The sequence below is a fragment of the Leuresthes tenuis genome, unplaced genomic scaffold (assembly GCF_036924035.1).
Source record: "Leuresthes tenuis unplaced genomic scaffold, fLeuTen1.0.hap1 SCAF_19, whole genome shotgun sequence".
Taxonomy (NCBI): domain Eukaryota; kingdom Metazoa; phylum Chordata; class Actinopteri; order Atheriniformes; family Atherinopsidae; genus Leuresthes; species Leuresthes tenuis.
Window position 1 is genome coordinate 4531927 of NW_027325373.1, and position 19287 is coordinate 4551213.

The 19287-nt window shown below is 41.3% G+C and overlaps 1 protein-coding gene across 2 annotated transcripts in view; it reads right to left on the reverse strand.

The window, feature by feature from the left end:
* Positions 1 to 7: 7 nt before the first annotated feature.
* Positions 8 to 19287, reverse strand: part of stxbp1a (syntaxin binding protein 1a) — a 31857-nt gene continuing 12577 nt past the window's right edge. The window contains exons 2-20 of one of the 2 annotated variants that reach the window (XM_072371682.1): positions 19149 to 19198; positions 18281 to 18362; positions 18106 to 18182; positions 17570 to 17648; positions 16983 to 17086; positions 15239 to 15387; positions 14004 to 14088; positions 13732 to 13862; positions 13523 to 13630; positions 13363 to 13423; positions 12817 to 12882; positions 12649 to 12729; positions 12431 to 12569; positions 11703 to 11812; positions 11266 to 11367; positions 10788 to 10873; positions 9753 to 9907; positions 7187 to 7342; positions 1815 to 1904 (exon numbers count right to left, since the gene is read on the reverse strand). In XM_072371682.1, the coding sequence (XP_072227783.1) occupies positions 7233 to 7342; positions 9753 to 9907; positions 10788 to 10873; positions 11266 to 11367; positions 11703 to 11812; positions 12431 to 12569; positions 12649 to 12729; positions 12817 to 12882; positions 13363 to 13423; positions 13523 to 13630; positions 13732 to 13862; positions 14004 to 14088; positions 15239 to 15387; positions 16983 to 17086; positions 17570 to 17648; positions 18106 to 18182; positions 18281 to 18362; positions 19149 to 19198 (1775 nt within the window). In that variant the 3' untranslated portion in view covers positions 1815 to 1904; positions 7187 to 7232. Of the gene's footprint in view, positions 1905 to 7186; positions 7343 to 9752; positions 9908 to 10787; positions 10874 to 11265; positions 11368 to 11702; positions 11813 to 12430; positions 12570 to 12648; positions 12730 to 12816; positions 12883 to 13362; positions 13424 to 13522; positions 13631 to 13731; positions 13863 to 14003; positions 14089 to 15238; positions 15388 to 16982; positions 17087 to 17569; positions 17649 to 18105; positions 18183 to 18280; positions 18363 to 19148; positions 19199 to 19287 lie in introns of both variants that reach the window. The other variant, XM_072371683.1, reaches the window with a different exon arrangement.

A 19287-nucleotide genomic window follows, 5' to 3' on the forward strand; every position in this document is an offset into this window, starting at 1 on the left:
TTTAATATAATGTAAGCCAATTTATTAGACAGCCTTAGAACATATTAGGTACACATGGAAGTACTGTTTGTGCTTCAACACTCGCAAACATACAAACCCAATAAGTGAGACAGTAATAGGACACACTAATGTTTCGATATTTTCTCTGATAAATAATTTTGATATAAATCAACTGATTTGACAGAGTAAATCCTATACAACAGCAAAATATAATTTAAAAAACAAACTCAAGCATTTGCATCACATAAAACGCGTTATAGTGCAATATACAACTTGTTTGGCCAGGAAAGAGGCGTCGGAATAGGATATTTTTTTCCTTGCAAAGCCATTCACCATTGGGGGGTTTTACATTGCACCAGAGGAGAAAATAGACAGAAAATATAGATTTCTTTTTTCCCAGTTGACCACTAACAGCTACAGCTAAAACGTCACAAACACGGTGGCTTCACATTGGCGTTTTAAAGGAAAATTATCACTACTGCACAGTTAGAAAAATCACCATTCAACAGTAAGACACTAAAACAGCAACATATGGCAGATACACAACACTACTCAGTGCATGGCTCAATTAAACATCATTACTAACCAATGATAAGACTTGATCTGACGAGATACAATACTGAAATACATCTGGCCCTTAGTTTATTCATTAAACATCAGCAAGCAACGGCCTTTTCAACATTAAAATGTGGAGTCTTTCCAAAAAAATGGAAAAAAGGTTGTTGCAAGAATATACAGTCTGGGCAGCCAGAGGAGGGATGATATTACTTGTCTGCTTAACCAAGCGTTTAACCGAATACTTAAACCGAAAACTTGTTTTGAGTATCAAACACACTCCAGATGTTTCACGGGTCATCAACAAACATGATGGTTTTATTCTTTAAAAAGAAATGACCCAAAGATACTTCTAAAAAAAACCTCTAATGTAGCATTGTCCTCCTCGCCGGTCAAAAACTTTGTGCAAAGCAGTTTTTTATCAGAAATGTTTCCATCACAATATGCCTAAAAAAAGAACAACCCAGCTTTGTGTAGCTAGCTTAGTAAGCTAACAGCAATGTAACAGCTAAAGTGAGTGCCAATTATCAAAGAAGTGTCACGAATCGAGTGTTTTACGTGGGCCCAACATGTGTGTGTAAGATGGTAAAGTGGTTAGAAAAGTTTCAAAGCATGGTTTTCTACTTTTTGATACTCAAAACAATGGTTTCTGGTGGAGTATTCAACCACGTCTTAGGAAATAGCTAAATGCTAACTCTGCTGCTCTCAGTACACCCACACTTGATACATACACAGATCAATCCACACAAGTCCAAGCATGCTACTGAATACCAACATCGCAAATGGAAGGGTGGGGCTCCTCTCTGATGAAATCTATGTGTACACATATATATTGCATGGAGATATATTTTACAATATGAACCTCTCAAAGTGCACATCCCCCCTCTACCTGCTTCCATTAAAACTCACACCAAGGAGGTAACCCAAAAGAAAAACAAGAAAATGTCTACCTTTTACACATTCTAGCAGGGTTCATAGCATACAATATGACATTTTGGTACTTTCCATTTTAAATATCCTTCTATTCAGATATTTAATAATTTTTAAATAGGTTTATTTAGTTGCATCCATTGTAAAACGTGAATACTTGGAACAGTTTTATTCTTTGATAGAACGTATCTTTTTTTAATCATCTAAGTTTTTTTTTTTTGTCAAGCAAGATGCATACACAATATTAATGGGTTGGATTTGGTTGGGTAGGATATGGGGTCATATGGGTCGGCGGGGGGCGTTGGGGATATGAGGAGGAAATGTGATGGGAGGATTTTAGCTTGTCACTTCCTCATCGGGTTTGTTCATGGCCTTGAGCTGCTCCAGCAGGCTGGTGGGAGTGAAGATGTGGGTCGATCCTGGAGACACGCACACGTATAAGACACGCGCGCACACACACACACACACACACACACACAAGCAGAGCGTTAGATCTGCACACTGGCGAAGAAACAGACGAAAAATGTGTTTTCAGCTCTTGTAGTGAATGCCTACTGAAGATGATGACCCTTTCGTATAATGTTGAACGAAAAGAAGAAGCCCAAAGATATGAAATAATAATCAGCAGGTTGAAAATGGATCATGTGTTATAGAGTTTTAATACCTAGCACTAAAGGTAGAAGTTTTTTTGTTTTTTTTATGTACTTAAGGGTCCAGTGTACAGCCCAAGAAAACCACTGGGTGTCACATTAGACCAGCAGAATCTCAGTCAAAACCAGAGCCTAAATGGAAGATAAAACCCCGTTTGGAGCTTGTGAGACTTCTGCTTATTTTTCTCAGAAGAAAACTAGGGCAAAGGAAAACCTGTAAAAGATCTCGTGAAGGGACTTCCACACTAACATGCACACGTTGCGAAGACCACCAGCCATGACATGAGCTAAAACTGCAAAACTCTGGCAAGAACATCACTATAAAACATTCAATTTTGAACCTTTAAGTAGAGGTTTTATCTCTTTCCAGAGAAGTTACACTGAATCTTATATTTAAATAGGATTTCTCACTTAGAAGTTTAATTGTTTAGCCTTTTTTTTTTGTTCTTTTTCAATATATTATCATTATAATATGTAATATATATAATTTTCAATAAGATGCCAGCAACACATTTAAAAAATGATTGAATTGGGGGTGAAACAAGTAGGACTATCATCATCTATGGTGATAAAATTCTGGGAGTCTGGAGAAATCTGTGTTCGGGACGAAGTTTAAAAACCAACACATAACTGTGGTTATCGCTCTTAAATGTCAGACAGTAGCGCATAAAATACAGACGCGAGTCTGGAATCACAGCTGAAAGCCTCTGTTTGTCACTGAATCTGAAAATACAAGTTAAAAATCTTACATGCAAAGAAAAAAACACATCAACAAGCTCCAGAAATGCTGCTTCATTCTCTGTGGGATATTTACCTGTGATCGGACCAATTCAAATCTGAATTTCTTTTTAGAAATTACAGCTGTGGTATTCTGTGCATTTGGTGGAAAGTGAAACGCTCTGGAAAAAGAAGGGGTGGTTCAGGGGTTAGTCTGCTGACCCGAGACCCATTAGCACCTTCAGTTTTCTACTTGTACTTGCAAATGATACAGAGTCATAGTTAAAAATACCTTCAGATGTTTTCTGGTGAGAACGTGTTCATTGCAATGAGACAGTAAAACAATGGAATAACTTTAAACTCTGGGCATATCTAGGGCACTGTGTCATGTCCAGGAAGACGCCACTCAGCCGAAAACAGCTGACGAGTCACATCATTTTAATCTTAAAAAGTGTTTCCCCTTAATAAAGTCCTCACCGTTTGTCATTCAAATCTTCTTCCTGCAAATCAAAATGAGCAACGGACACCCGGTCATTCTTTAATGTGTTGCTGTCGATAAATTCAAAGTGAGCAGAGATCTGAGCATTTGGTTATCTCTGTTAAATATAGAATTTAGGTTATTCGCAAGTGATTGAATGTCCCAAATGTTTGGAAACAGGGTTGCATTTCCCAGTAGCCTGACCCAAACCCACAGGGAAATTGCAGAGTTACAGCTCTCACTAAACATAAATTAAAAGGTTAAAGTTAAAGGCTGACTTATACCATTTTAAACCACATTTATCTAACAGCTACAGCTACGAGTCACTTTTATGATCCAAGATCAATATTTCAGATCCATTTAAATTCAGTGAAGTTTGTTTTGCACAATAAAAGTTATCCAAAGGGACTTTACATTAAAAGGAAAGAAAATAAAAACTCACTTCATCCTCTTTTAATGTCATGAAATCCAAAACCAGAGAGTTGATCCTATTGTTTGCTGTGAGTGTGAATGAAAGTTTTAAACTCAATAACCCTAATGAGGCCGGGATGAAACACTGGTGACAGCTGAAGACACATTTCAGACATTGTAGAAAAATGTGAAAGGTGCTACATGGAGTAAAGCAAACACTTTGCCAGCTTTGTGTGACATTACCAGATTCACTGATGGATTACGGAGGCAAACGGAGGCTTTGATTTACTCCCTCACACCTGTTCAACATCACTGACAGCAGCTAACAGGAGCTAAGTTGGTTTGTTTCTGTTGCAAAGCTGCGTGTTTCTTCCAGCTTGGTCTGATTAGTTTCTGCACCTCATTTATACCAAACCTGATCCTTCGAGTGGCCACAACATCAGGTGGACATAGCTCAAGGTTGAAAAAAAAAAACAGAAGAGAAAGAGGCAAACTCATCTGGAGTCAGGTTGTTATGGTGAGCTGGGAGTTGGAGGTGACGGGGATTGTGAGTGGAGGTTTAGTGGGGCTCAACTGACTGGTCTTGCCTGCTTCTCTGCTGTTTCCTAAACACACAGCTTCGTGGGCCTTTTTTCGCCCCAGAAACAACACTACGATCGTGATTTCCAACACCACAAATTCATCAAAGATGACTAGGTTAAGAAAAAAAAAAGTTGTTTTAGTAAGTGATGCTCATTTTACTGAGAGAGTGCTGAGGGCAGCAGTATGCAGGGGAGCAGTCATACTGCTTATGGTGAGAGTTGCTTACTGGTTTTAAACGATATTGCTTTAGCAGGTTAGTCAATGAGATGAATGCCAAGGAATACCACTATCCTGTGTTCTGTCTACAATATACTGCATGTAAAACAACAAGTAACAAGTCGAGGATATTGGTAAAAGGATATATTATCATTGTTTCCTCTGCTGAGGAAGTTGTGTTTTGAATGGCACCAATTTATCGTCTTGAATTGTGAAAATGTTAATATATTTCAGTGGAATTTAGCTGGAATATCGGTGAGTTCAGGAAGCACTGAGCCTCCAAATCAAGGTGTAAAAGAAAAGATTTCTTTCCGATTTATCACTTGCATCAAAGCTATGAAGGGGAAATTTTGAGCCATCATTAATTATTCTATTTCTTTGTGTTATATATGTGACAATTTGTTAATTGTTCATCCTAAGTGAAGTTATACTCAAAGTCCTACAGAGATTCTGAAAGTATTACATATCTTTAGGTATTTGTTTCAATTACCGTAAATTCCGGACTATAGAGCGCACCTGAATATAAGCCGCACCCTCTGATTTTAAAAAGAAAATTTAAACACAGAAAGATGTTACACGTTATGGAAGCGAATCGTAACCATAATTCAAATTAAAATGCATTTGCAGAAATGCTTTTTCATTTTAAGAATGTGGCTGCATTATTGGACTCCTAAATAAAATTAGTAATCAATCCTTCCATTTGCGTTTGCATTTTCTTCTTCAAGACTGCACATTATTGCTTTTTCGTTTTCATGGTCTGCCCATGATTCGAAAACGAAAAAGCAATCTGAGCGGCGCAGCAGAGTGACGTCAGCTCTTCTTCAGCTCCCTGCTGACCGAGCTACCCATCTTGTTCAGTAGGGGGCGGTGTGCACATCTGCATTGCATTACATTACATTGCAAATGTGCCTGGAAATTGATCGACTTGCCGGGTCTTTAGAGGACGCATCACAGATCATGGTGCTCCCTCAAATTGTGCAAACACTGTTAGAACTAGCTGAGCAGGTAGAATCTAATAATACATCTGAGTCTGATGCCAGTGGGCGAGTAGAACAAGTCAGAGAGCTTGGCTGCATACTCAGATTTACACATTAATGAGGTTGCCATAGTAAACCTCTGTTCAGTCCTGGAACGGCTGGATGCTGTGGAGCCTCAAATGGGACGAGGGCGACCAACCATCAACATCCGTTTGAGTCCATTGAAAGCTATTTATTAAATGGTTTAAAAATAAAGGAAATAGCGGAGCTGCCACCAGACAATCCGTCGGAGGATGCAAAGCAACGGCTTGATGTAGCAGACTCCTTATTACTATCATTTGTAAAGGGACCGTGTTCACAACTAAACTTATTTGTTGCCATTTGATGCTTTGTGCCAAAGTTACAACCTGATCATTGTTGGTGTGACTGTCACTAAAAATAACTTTTATAACGTAGATCAGCGGCTCCCAAACTAAACGATCAGCGACACTCCCTCCTATGTCCCAACCGGATTGATGCACCCTCAATCCCTCAGACATTAAGAAACAGGGCAGCGGTTACGTCCGCTCTTCATTCATGGAACGGGGGTTTACGTCCACTGCTATATGGAAATAAAGTAGCGGCTTATTGTCCGGAATTTACGGTAGTTTATATGTTCTCGCATCATAACATAAAGACAGATATTTTGGGAAGACAAAGTGGTTGTTTGAAATGTGTGGCATATCAATTTTAGTTGGGTTGCTAAAGCATATCAGGTAGAAGGATGCTACATCGTCAGACTGTGTCTGCAGAGAGGCCTCACGGAGGCAGTGATACAGAGGGCAAACTTCAGGGCCACTGAACTTTCCCCTTAAATTTGCCCTGTGTGTCGGCACCCTGAGAGTGCAGACATGATTGTATTTCATTCAAATCCAGCCAACTCTACAGACGAGCCATGAGCCATGTGAGCATGTGCTGGTCAAATAACTGGGTGTCAAAAGAAAGAGAAAATACACAAGGAAAAACTGAGAATGCTGCTTTGAAAAGCCAACATTAGCTCAAGGATCTGTGAAAAGAAATCGCTAACAAATCAAGGTGACTATCTCGGTAAACTAGAAAAATGATCAGACAGTAAAAACTGATAAAGATGCTGGGATAGATTAAATCTGGTAAGTGTAAGAACAATCTCAAAGGGCCTGTGGGTGGCCATCATGTTGTGATTTAATCCACCCAGCTGAGATGATGGGAGGAGGCAGCAGGGATGGCATCACCACCTCCCCAGACATGGCCACCAATCAGCACAGACTTCTAAGGTCAAAAATACATTGATGTGCTCACACTCAAGTTTGAGAGGATGTTGCATATCAGGGCTTTTCACCCTCAGTCCTACAAATATCTTCACAAAATGTAAAGTAACGCAATCGTCTTTCATAGCTTCAAATTTTGTGAACAATTTAAATTTTTTAAGCATTCCATCAATTTCAGTTAACAGTAATGTTGGGAGCGAAGCCTGATGGAGTGGTCCATGCAGTGAGGAAGGGTGTGGATCTTCATCCCTGACGGACGCAGGGAGGAAGAGGAAGGTGGAGTTACATAACACAGTACTGAGTGTTCAAAAAGAGGGAGGAACCAGGAGGAAGCCCTTGTGCTGTGAAGGTTCAGAAAGGGCTTCTTTGTGCGGCTGTCTTTACTTTTTTCTGTGATTTCTCTCTCCCTCCCTCCCAATCTGTCTCTGCCTCACTCGGCTGAGGGGTCTGCGTCCTCAAAGGACACCCTAGTGGACTCTCGGAAGTCGGGGTGCTGCAGGTCCGATAAGAATTTGGTGGGGGTGAGCAAGTGGGTGGAACCTGTGGAGGAACAGAGGTGGCTTCACCACTCGTCTCACAGCACATGCCACGCTCCTCCCCCACTCTCTCCAAAAACAAAAGGGTCAAAAACAAACCACCTGTCACACAGAGCAAACACACAGAGACACACTCGCCCACTGACAGTTCGCACAGGACACATACACTCGCCATGTCGCACAAACACAAGGAAAAAAACTTGGAATGCACAGACACAGAAGAAGACATGGCGTTGCTGCAATTTAAAGACAACAATTGTTTGAAAGACAACAGCTGAAGCAGAGCACAACAAAAACTAACAAAACACTTTCCAGTTATAACACAGACTGGATGGCGAAGCTTGAAGACAGATAAACAGTACAGAGGGCCATAACATAAAGGGCTAGAATAATAGAACACATTGCACTCAATAGGTAGGTTGTATAATGGTTGATGGGTTTTATTTTGTGTTTATGAAAATTATGTTCCGTCGTTTCTTTAATTTAGTGTAACTTGGATGCCACGTTCAAAGTTTTTATTAGCTACACTCCCCGTCTTGCTTTGAGAGTAGTTCTTCTTTGTGGATTTCTCTTTGGTCGTGTGTTCCAATTGTGCACTTATTCACTCACTATACAGAAAACTCACTGAAGGAAAGGGGCAGACAGTTTCATTTCAGACACCATCGCTTCTTAGTTATGTGCTGGAACACAATAGTTTCTTGGGCAGAATAGCTTCACATCAACTCTTAGGTAGTGGACAGCTCAACGTTACACTCTTTGCCTTAAGAATATGTTGAAATGAACAATTCTCTCTACAAACCTGACATGAAACGAATGACACAAATCTGTGTCATCCAGCACCTGTAATTATATAATAATCCTCAATTTACGAATAATTAATTATTATGTCAGAACAAAGCTTCATCCTAATATTTCAAAAGCTTCATCTGAACAACTTAAGTTTCAAATAGGATTTCTGTACATATTTTACAACTAATAGTTTATACCCTGCAGCTCTGACAGTAAAAGTGACTAACAATTCCACAGTTGAAACATCTTAGGAGTCAATGGGTAATAAAATCAGAATAACAAGCTGCAAACATTAGTTCATTATTGCTAATGAGCACTAGACTCGCTAGCTAGCTAGCTCTAGAACACGCTAACATTTTCAGCTCTTTATTGGGATTTTCTTACCTGTTGAGAATGCCCAGTGAGCAAAAACACTTGCTCAACACAAGATGTCTCAACTGGGAGGTAGCTAGTTAGCACTACTTAGTTAGCATAAGAATCTAGTTACTTAGTTAGCAAAAGCTGCTGGCTCTATGAAACAATGTATGATGGTCCAACATAGTGTACCGTGAACCACCAAACTGAAAAGTTTGTTGTATACAATAAAGCAAAGAAAGTTTAGGTTGAATTTTCAAACAGTACTGAGAAATGGTGCACTCTTTCCAGTTGACTATATTCTGTAATGAACCAGTGGATAATTCGGACGCGGCCTTAGTTTTGCTTCCTTTGTTTGCTTGTTTCACACCTGTTGGTTTAGCTAATCACACCACTGTTCTATTCCTGCCCTCCACACCTGGTTCTAATTAGTTATGAATCACGCTCTACATATACTATATGTTGCTCTCTGGCTGATTGTCATCATACCCTGCTCTTAAATATGTCTGGATTTTGAGTTTTAGGACTTTATCAGTATTATTATTCATTTCTTTTCTAAGCGCTGCTATCTGCTCATCATTGTGCAGCTTTGTGTTGTGACATTTTTCCATGCCAAGTCCAGTTTAGTCTCTGCATTTTTGGATCTTTGTTTCTCGATTAACTGCTATTGCAGTACTTTTGTTTTCACCATTTTGTCCCCAAACTAAACTGGAATGTTTTTCTTTTGTAATTTTCAGTGTCAAAATAATAGCAACGTAAAACTGTAGTTTTATGTTACTGTTATTAAATTTTAGGTACTAAGCGCTTTAAAACTCACAGAATACATTGACAAAAAGTCATTGGATTTCACTTCGTTCTTTGAGTTAAAAACAGAAGAAAAAAAGCTATCACGACAAACTAAGCTAGCAATTCTACCTCAGGTTGGAACTGTCAACGGTCCTCTCAGCTCATCTGCTGACTCCCTCCATACCCCCCCACCATCTTTGTTATTTAGCTGTGTTCTAGTTCAGATGCTTCGGAGGACCTGAGGGCCAGACCTGCACTGGCACCTTTTACCTAATTAAAAAAAAATGGCTCTTGGGAAGGAAAGGAGACAGATTTTTTTCACGTAACACACTTTCTCTACAACATCTTCCCTCAGAGCCACAGCCACTCTGTCCTTAAGATTGTGGTGGGCATATCTCAGAGTAACTATTTCCACAGCCTGCTCACCAAGTCCCTTTTTCCCCTCAGTGCCTGTGCTCTGTAGCACCCGATGTTGCACTACTCACCAATGATGGCTTCCCACTTCCCATTGGCCTGTGTGACTTCATAGGCGCAGCGCATCTCACTGAAAGACACGCCACCGATGATGAAGACCATGACACGTGGACCAGTGCGATACTCCCCAGGTGTCTTGTTCTTGTGCCAGTGTCCGTACCGAGCGCTGCCAGAAAGAAAAAACACAGGATTCATTGTTATGGTTTTGAGACTACAATATTTCATCCTGTCTGTTGCAACTGTATTTTGTGAAGACAAAATGTTTTCCTGTATGAGAAAAATGCATTTTGGATGCAGGGAAGTCACCGTTAAGACAGTGTGTCCTTGCTGGTTTTACAAAATGATTTTAAGGAGCTTTCCCATCGTAATTTTCCCTCTCCTTATCAAAAATCAATTCTGTCATCAGGTCTATTTTCCACGATTCTAACACAATAAAGATTTTCTTTCTTTAATTTGGGAACATTGGTGACGACCATCTATCCATCCATCATCTGCCGCTTCTCCGGGGGTCGCAGGGGCAGCAGCTTGAGCAGAGAGACCCAGAGGTCCCTGTCCCCGGCCACTTCCTCCAGCTCTTCCAGGCGGACCCTGAGGCGTTGCCAGGCCAGCACAACGTCTCTCCAACATGTCCTGGGTCAGACTCGGGGTCTTCCCCGGGGTCTCCTCCCAGTGGGACGTGCCCGGGACACCTCACCAGGGAGGCGTCCAGGAGGCATCGTAACCAGATGCCTGAGCCACCTCCTCTGACTGACGACAATATTTCTAAATCAATCTATACAAGATGTGGTGAAAGTCTGTGCTCTTGTTTTGTCTCAGTCCTTGTAGTGTAGCTTTATTGCCAGTCATCAGTAACCCCTCCTTACTCAGTTATCGATTCTCAAATTGATCTACTTTCCAAATTTACTATTGATCCAATGTCACTATTTCTATCTTTGTAAATCAAGAAGCCACTATGGGACATTGTGTCCAAATGTATTTGTGTGTGTGTGTGTGTGTGTGTGTGTGTGTGTGTGTGTGTGTGTGTCTGTGTGTGTGCATCCGAGTACCTGACTGCAGTGGTGCTGAAGGAGGCAGAGGAGCGGGTGGAAATGTAGGGGTAGTGCTTGGTGTCCAGCTTATCATCAATAGCATCCTGCACGAGAAAAAGATTTAAAAAAACAACAAAACAGGTCTTTGTTTGCCGAACACACACACGTAGACACACACACACACACACACACTTGAAGAGGGGCTTCACGGATGTGTCACATCTCTTAGCAACCATGCATGGAGGTCCGCTGGAGAGTCAGCCTTGCACAAATAAGTGGCTAAATATAGTTGGTTGAAAACAAAGCTGAAAAAACTCGTGTTTGACTAAAGCTGTTGTGGGTGTGTGTTTAAGTGAACAGGAAATAACAGAGCAGATAAAAAAAACAGGGGGATGTTTTTGGAACCCCAGTTTGGCTTTGATTGAGGGGAAAATATTTCTCTCAACTGAAAAACAAAGAACGCATTGTATGTTCAGTAAATTCCAAGCCAACAAACCTCCATGATGTCTTTGACCAGTGGTGTCCAGCGGGACAGCTGATAGGTCTGCTCGCTCACACGCTCCTTTCTGTCCAACTTCTTTCCCCTGCGGAGGGTGGACTGATGAAGGATGGAGGAGATTGAGAAGTGAAAAAAAACAGCGTAGAAATTAATCTTCCAGGCGTCTCGTGTGTTCATCTATGAACACGTGCGCTAAACAGAACACTGTTAGAGGTCAGGTCGGGTGACAACAGGAAGACCTCCAGTGCAGTGCATTCATGTTTCGTGTGTCGGTGCAACACAAGGTGTTTTTCATTGGATAAAATGTCATTTTCTTTATTATGAATAAAGAGAAAGAAGCAAGAACAAAGTGAAAAAATGCATCAAAAGTCTCCTCAGATGAGAAGAAGATGTAAGCAAAGAGTGAAAGAAACAATAAGACGAGAACATCTCACATCTGTGACGATGGGGACGCCCAGGTGAGCCATGTTGGTGATGATCTCACTGTCCTCAGGGGGAATCTGAGCATGCTGGATCAGCTTGTTCAGGTTCTCCTCCGTGATGCCTGAAACCCACGCACACACACACACACACACACACACACACACACAGGTCACATCTTATAACAGTCAATGATGACCTGTCGGGTTTACATTTAATATGTCCAGCTGTTCTGGGATGAAGCATCTTATTGTCTGAGGGTAGAAATTTTCATTAAAATTCCTCTGTTCAGTTTAATATCACAGCATTTCCTCTACTTTATATCACTTATATTTAACACCTTATTCTACAGTAGCTGTGCAGAATGATCAAGTTTTTTCAGTCTAAATGAATAACATTGCTTGTTTTTCATTTGTCTTCTTTTTTAACCTGCTTCCTGTGAGACATAGTTTATCATTTTGCCAACCAGCTGACTTGTTCAGTCTCTCATTGAGCTGCGGTGCTTCATTTCATTTCAACAGCTGCTTGTAGGTTGATGCCCCATCACTCTTGAGTCTTTCACGCAGTTCCAAATGTAGTAAAGATACACAAACAATATGAATTTCTAGTATTTCAAAACTATATTAGTCATCATTTAGGTGTCATCAAGCAGTGACAACAGTTCAAAAAAAGTTTAACAAAGTGAGGGACAGACAGCAGCACAGGGTCGATTTCAGCGTGTCGCTGGCTGGTTCCTCCTTACCGTTCTTGAGGAAGATGTACAGCAGGATGATGCGGATCTTGTCATATGTGGTGACATTGGCGTCCAGCAGAATGGGCACAATGGCCCTCATGGGATCTTTGATCTTCTCTCCTTCAGCGTCTGTGCCCATAGCCAAATCCTGCAACAGAAAACTCAGGTCTTATTCAAAGGTTGCCAACAAAATTGGTCTGAGAATCGTTTTTCATCCCCTTTCTGACCTGTTCCACACGGCACAGCTTGTCCACTGTTCCCTGGTAATGCTTCATACAGTCCTCAGCCAGCTGCAGGTGAGTGGAGTACTGAAAAAGACAACACATATGGATCAGCGTATGCATTCATGCATTCAAAGAGAAGACACACACTTCCGTACTCAAACGTGCACACACCTTGCTGAGCTCCTTCTGGTACTGAGGCATCTTCTTCAGCATCTGGGACAGATCCCTCATTGTGGTCTGTTGAAACAAAAGCAACATTAGAATATGGTGACGTCTCCTTTTTGCAATTTACATAAAAGGTAGATATTATGTTATTACAGGTTGCTCAAAAACTGCCTTTCGGGACATCAAGCCCATCATTTCATATGTGAAAAGGAGACGTTAATTAGAGACTATAATATCTGTTTAAGCTGAAAATACGACCTCTGATATAAGTTGATTAAAAAAAAGACTGACAACTGTTAAATGTATGTTATCTGGATGATGAAAAATCAGCATCATTAGCATGTTAGTCCGTCCATCAAAGCCCCAGTATTTCCATGGAACTGGGCTACAAAATTCTCCCAATCACACATCCACCTAAAGCTCATGGATTTTAGCACCATAGTTACGGTTACAGAGAGTTTCTTACATACCACCCAATAAACAAAATCTGAATGAATTAGAGACACCCGTTCAAACTGTACACATCAACTAATCAACTGTAATTAACCGGACCTTCTCTCCAGTGTTCATCCTCTTGCTGGCAGAGAAATCCTTCAGCTGGCGTGTCACTTCCCTGATGACAAAATGCAAAGAAAAACAGCAATGGTGTCACCATTAATTGGGTATAAAAAAATGAGTGAGTATGTATGCAAACAAAGAGAAAAGTACTCACTGGGACACTTCAGCTATGTGTTTGTGTCTCAGACTGACCCACAGGTCATCATCTTCGTGCAGAAGAACCTCTTTTGCACGAGAGTCTCCAATGCCGCTGGTCTCATACCTGAGGAGGGATAAGCCACTTTAGTAGGACCGAGTCATTCAGGCTCGAATGTTTGATCGAGCATGGAATAAATGGATTTTTCTGTTTGGTGTTGCTCATACGTGTAGACATCATTCTCGATGGGCAGCAGGTCGTAGCCCATAGCCTGGAAGGTGAGCTCATGTAGAACAGGTGACACAGGGTCAAAAGCCCTGTCCAAGATGATCAGCTGTGAGCGAGCCTTATCTGGACCCTGCAGCCAGAGAGACACACAGTACCATAAACAGTATCATTTCATTCCAAAACGCTGAATTAAAAATTTACTTTTAAAGATGTATCTCACACAAATTACCTGGGCTCGATTGTGTCGGGGTCTATATTAGATGGAACTTACCTCTCCCATGGTGGGATCATCTGCCTTGTAGGCATCCAGTTTGTCCTGAACCAGCTGGGCCAGGGTGGCATTGTCCTTGTACTCCCTGACAGACAGACACGGACAAACATGAAGGCAGGTAATCGTTAAAAGGAGGAATACAAACAAAGAGAAGTCAGAAGAAACATTCTGACCTATAGTCACACATCCCTCCAAAATCATCTGCAGGACTGACTACATTTCCAAAAAACTGAATTAAACTGAATTCCATTTATTTATTTAGCAGCAATTCACAATTTAAGTGCACTCAGGGCATTTTACAAAGAAAGTAAACACACTGAATATAAGTCCAATTACAATCTAGATCAATTAAATTCATTACAATCCAGTGCAAACCAGTGTGAACCAACTGAGTCCAATTCATTTTAACTGTACTTTTTTATGCCAATTCATAAAAGTAGCCTAGCTGTAGTCACGACAGCAATAACCGCAGAGACATACGGGGAGAGTAAAGACAGCAGAGTGCTCAATGCATCATGGAAGGTCCCCACAGCAGTCTGGGCCTATAGCAGCATAACTAGAGTCATGGCTCAGGGTTAATCAAATCAGCCTGAAAAATCTGCCTTACATCCTTCGAAACTCAAGGAACCAAAAGTAAACTGCAGTCTTAGAGCGGAGTGCTCTGTTGGGAAAAGGTAGAAGTATGAGGTCTTAGAGATATGATCATGAGGAGCTTTTTATTTTAGGAAGAGAAGATTAAACTCTATTCTGAATTTTACAGGGAGCCAATGAAGAGAAGCTGAAACTGGAGAAAAACAATAATCTCTCCTGCTAATAATCATCAGAACTCTCAATGCATCATTTCAGACAGTTTTGAGACAAGCTGTTAAAGTCAAGACTTTGTGACTTTAAGGCATGTCGATTTTATAATGACCTCACTGGTGCTATCTGGCTTCATGGATGTAAGTGTCATCTGCTTAGCAGGTATTTGCAAACTAGCCATGCAGCTCCGCAGGGTTCTATGCTCTGACCAATAATTTCCACTTCATACGTATAGACTTCCATTGAGTGTGAGTGCGCATGGTTGTTTGCCTCTTTTGGCTGGGGGACTGGTGACCTGTCAAAGATGCACCCTTTAATTTCTTTTAATGCTAACATATTAATTGACCTCTTGGACAAATGGTGGGTCATCCTAAACGAGGATAGCCAGTCTTCAGTTTAATACTTATCCCCTATACGCCCTGCCTCAGCCTCACCCTCGGTATCTGACAGCAGGATACTCCTTCAGGGTGGCGCAGAGTGTGGCCAGCTGCTCGGCCAGCCTCTCCATCACCGGGTTCTTCAGCTGGGTCTTATGAGGGCTGTAGAAGCTGTGGAAGGCGTCTGGGTTGTCCAGAGAGTACACCTGCACACACAAACACATAGAAATGTAAAATGTGCTGCAGCATGACAGTTTTTTTTATTGTTTTCGTGATCTTAGCATTTCATGAGCTTTTTTTTATTCACTGGAAGAGTTTTTCTTGTCCTCATCTTTTCTCCCCTTTCTTTTACTGTTTTTCTGTTTCCTTTCTTCATTTTCTCTCTTCATTCCCTCTTTTCCTCGTCTCCTATCTCATAACCTCCTTTGTTTCCTTATTCCTCTTGTTTTCCCTCCTATTTATGTATCCTTTCACCCTCTGTTCTCTTCTACTTTCCTCCTCTCTCGTTTGTTCCCTCTTCCATTCTGCATCACTGTACCACTCCCTCCTCCCACTCCGTCTGTCCAGAGTCACATGACCATTTGTCTGTACTGCAGAAGGGTTCCTGTGTTGACCCGGCAACCATTGGCTACAGCCTGCTGTGTGGATCCTGGCCCATCCAATTGGGCGAGAGCAATACAGTTGGGGGCGGGGCAATGAGGCAGTATTTAGCCTGGAGCAAAAACCCACTGAGTCTGAATTAATCATCGCTGACAGGAAGGGAGCAAAGCATTGTGGGCCATACAGTAACTTCAGATAGTGAGAGGATAAAGGATGGATAGAAGGAGAGCTCTCTGAGATGGAAGGGGGGTTTGTATAATTGGAAGAAGGTGAAGAATGAATAAGAGGAAAAAATAAAGTTCTGCAGAAAAAGTGCAGGCAACATGTAGAAACAAAGATGGAGATATTGGTGAAAAATGTGGAGGACAGACTGGGAGGCAGGGAAAAAAGGCACCGTAGAGGCAGCATTTTGGACATGCAGCAAGGGCGGGGAAGCAGGGAGGGAGGGGAATACAATGTGACAAATGTGAGTCTTTCTGGAACAGTCTGGCAGTAACAGAGTGGCTGGTGAGTCAGCAGCGGTGTGCCAACACACCACCTGAGTGTGTGTTTGTGTTTCTCACCCCTCTCTCTCTCTCCATCACTCTTTATCCATCCCTGAATCAAACAACCAGTAACCTCACTGTTAGTATTCCTATCTGTGTCCTTTGCAGCATCGCTTTCACTCCCACCTGCTTCAATTGATCTTTGGCTGCTGTAGCTCAAGCTTTCTATCTATGCATCATTTGCTGCCTCTCTTGTTTTCCCCTCACAAACTATCAAAGAAGTCAGGTTTCATTCATTCAAGGCCTGCTTTAAAGACTAAAGGGAGATAAATTATGGCAGGGAAGGTAAAATCGTTTAGGGATCAGTCCATCCTGACAGTGTGTAAATGCTAACAGGGAGGTTTGATGAGGTTTTCGAGCATCACCAGCACATTCATCATCATTCAATATAAAATCGATGATAACTACCTTGTCCTCATGTAAAACGTTTTCATTTTACTTTGCATTGGCCAAAACAACAATACGTAGTAGCAAATACCTCCAGTCAATCATCATCCCTTACAGGAAGTAAACAGGTTTTGGGAAGATAAAAGACATTTTGGAAGAAATCATCTAAGGAGGGTTGATTTACATTTTTTTTACCCGTATGAATAATTTTGTTCCCATGTTCATTTCAGAAAAGAGCGCAAGAGCATTTGGTATGACTGGACGTTCACCTGAGACTCGTAGGGCAAGAAGGCGATATTGATCTCCGTCAGAGTCTTGGTGGTTTTGGAAGCGCGGCTCTTAACCAGCTCATTGAAGAGAGGATCAGGACAGGCTACGAGGGACAGAAATAACAATTACTTGCACCAATAAGTGTTGAAAAAGAAAGAAAAATGGAAAATCATAATGAATCATATACACTTTTATACACAGATGGATGCTAATGTATTGGTTCAAATAAGGTTGTCAAGGAATGTTGGCTTCTGTCACAGTCAGCAGCACTAAATTTGGACTGATGAGAATGAGAAATGTCATTGATTTTGTTACGTGAGAACGCATTATATTCATGAACAAATCTATCAAACTAGGTTATTATATTCTCATGAACAGCACTCTGTCAAACCACCTTAAGGATGCAGCAGCAAATGATTGATTGATTTGTTCATTCATGCAATCTCTACTTAAACTCAGAATACGCTGAGGTATGTGGCCTCATTCACAATATAGCCGAGATACATTTAGTGGAAGGTTACTATGACAGTGCAATGGCAGTATATTGTAAAAGCATTAATCATAAAGAGAACCATGTGTTACTCACAGTCAGTGAAGAAAACATGGGCTGCCTTGTATTTAGCTGAGTGAGGGTCTTTGAAGTCCCCAATGAGGGTGTGAACAGACTGAAGAAAGAAGGAGTCAGATAGTTGAATTTAGCTGAAGTTGTTCACGTTAAAGTGTAACTCTGTGGTATTACAGCAAATACACTAAAGTTAATTTTCTGGACATGATTTTGGGTTACGAAACCCAGTGTGTGACAGATAAAGCAAAGCAATAAAATGACCAGATGTAAGAAGGCCCAAAGCGCTTAAATAAAGGTTCCATAAAGACCAAATATAAAAGCAAACACAGACATGTTGTCACAGCAGCACACGGTGGGCATTTAAGTGTAAATTCTTACCTGATGTTATCATATATCTTAAAGCTTAATGATGATTAGTTTGCGAGTGAGAGAGGGGGGGCCTTTGTACGTGTGATCTGCCTTGGCTGATTTAACAGTCGTGGGCTGCTGTCTTCAGTCTGTCATCTAAAAACAGAGATCTGCTGCCTCAGAGGCTCCTCAACAGGCAGCAGGCTTACCTTCTCTGTGGGTGTAATTAGGTAAATGGCCTCCAGGCTGGGGAGAGGCTCTCGTCGTTTGTGGATGTCCTCCACAACTAGTGACAGAGACAGACGTGTATTCAGTTACACGTGCACATAAACAAACATAACGGCCTGATGACTGCGAGAAGTTTTAGAAGTCATGATCTCTTACTGGTGATGCCTTCTGTCATGATGTCCGTCATCTTGCAGCAGGAGGACAGCATCCTCATGCTCAGCTGGTCCACAATCAGAGCCTAGCAGCCAGGGGAAGACAGTAACTAAGCAAATACTCTCCATCACTCACATTACATGTTCCTGACAGTTACAAATGCCTCTTTAAAATGAAGTTCTTAAGCAGCTTATTTATTTTGACTCCAGGTTTGCTTTATGCATTATGCTAATGCAAGTCCTAGCGTTGGGGTAATTCAGCCCTACATGTTTAAACCAGTGAATGGTTCTAAATTAGAGGAAGTTAAATTACATCAGTGGAAGTGTCAGAAAGGTAATATAACCACATTATACTGCTTTTAACAATATAACTGGCCAGAGCCATAACTATGAACAGCTAGGTTAGCAGCAAATGCTAGCAGCCACCTAGCAGCTCCGACTACTACCAGCTGTGGCCGCTAAGCTGGTTGACCGGGCTGTTAGGTGGCTACTAGCTTAAGACAGGCTGAATTGTGCTAGCCGCAATGGCTGGCAAGTGGTGCAATTAAATTTTTTCTATTTTTGTTGAAACTGATAGAAAGGGACTCTTTCAATATTCTGATAGCTCCATGGGCTAGCAGCCATAGCTACTATCAGTGGTTCAGAGCAGCCAGTTAACTTCTCCTCATACCTTGTAATGGCTTCTTATTTAATTGGCTCCTAAAAACACATGCAAATTAGCTATCATTGTTTTCTCCAGTGTTCACCGTAGAACATTCAGGCTGTCTGACCTCACCTTTCTGAAACTAGAAGTGAAGCTTTTTGGTTTTTTTAACACATTGGTCTCCACTTTCTTTAAGATCTAGACTTTTTTAAAAATGTGAGCTTCTCACCTTCCATTCTCCCTTCTTCTTCACCTTCTTGATGACATCATTCATAATCTCTGTAAGAAAAAAAACTTCATCAGACATTTGAGGGGCTGGTTCTAATTGGAGGCGTTTTAAAGGTGGTTCCTAAACAGAGAATAGACCG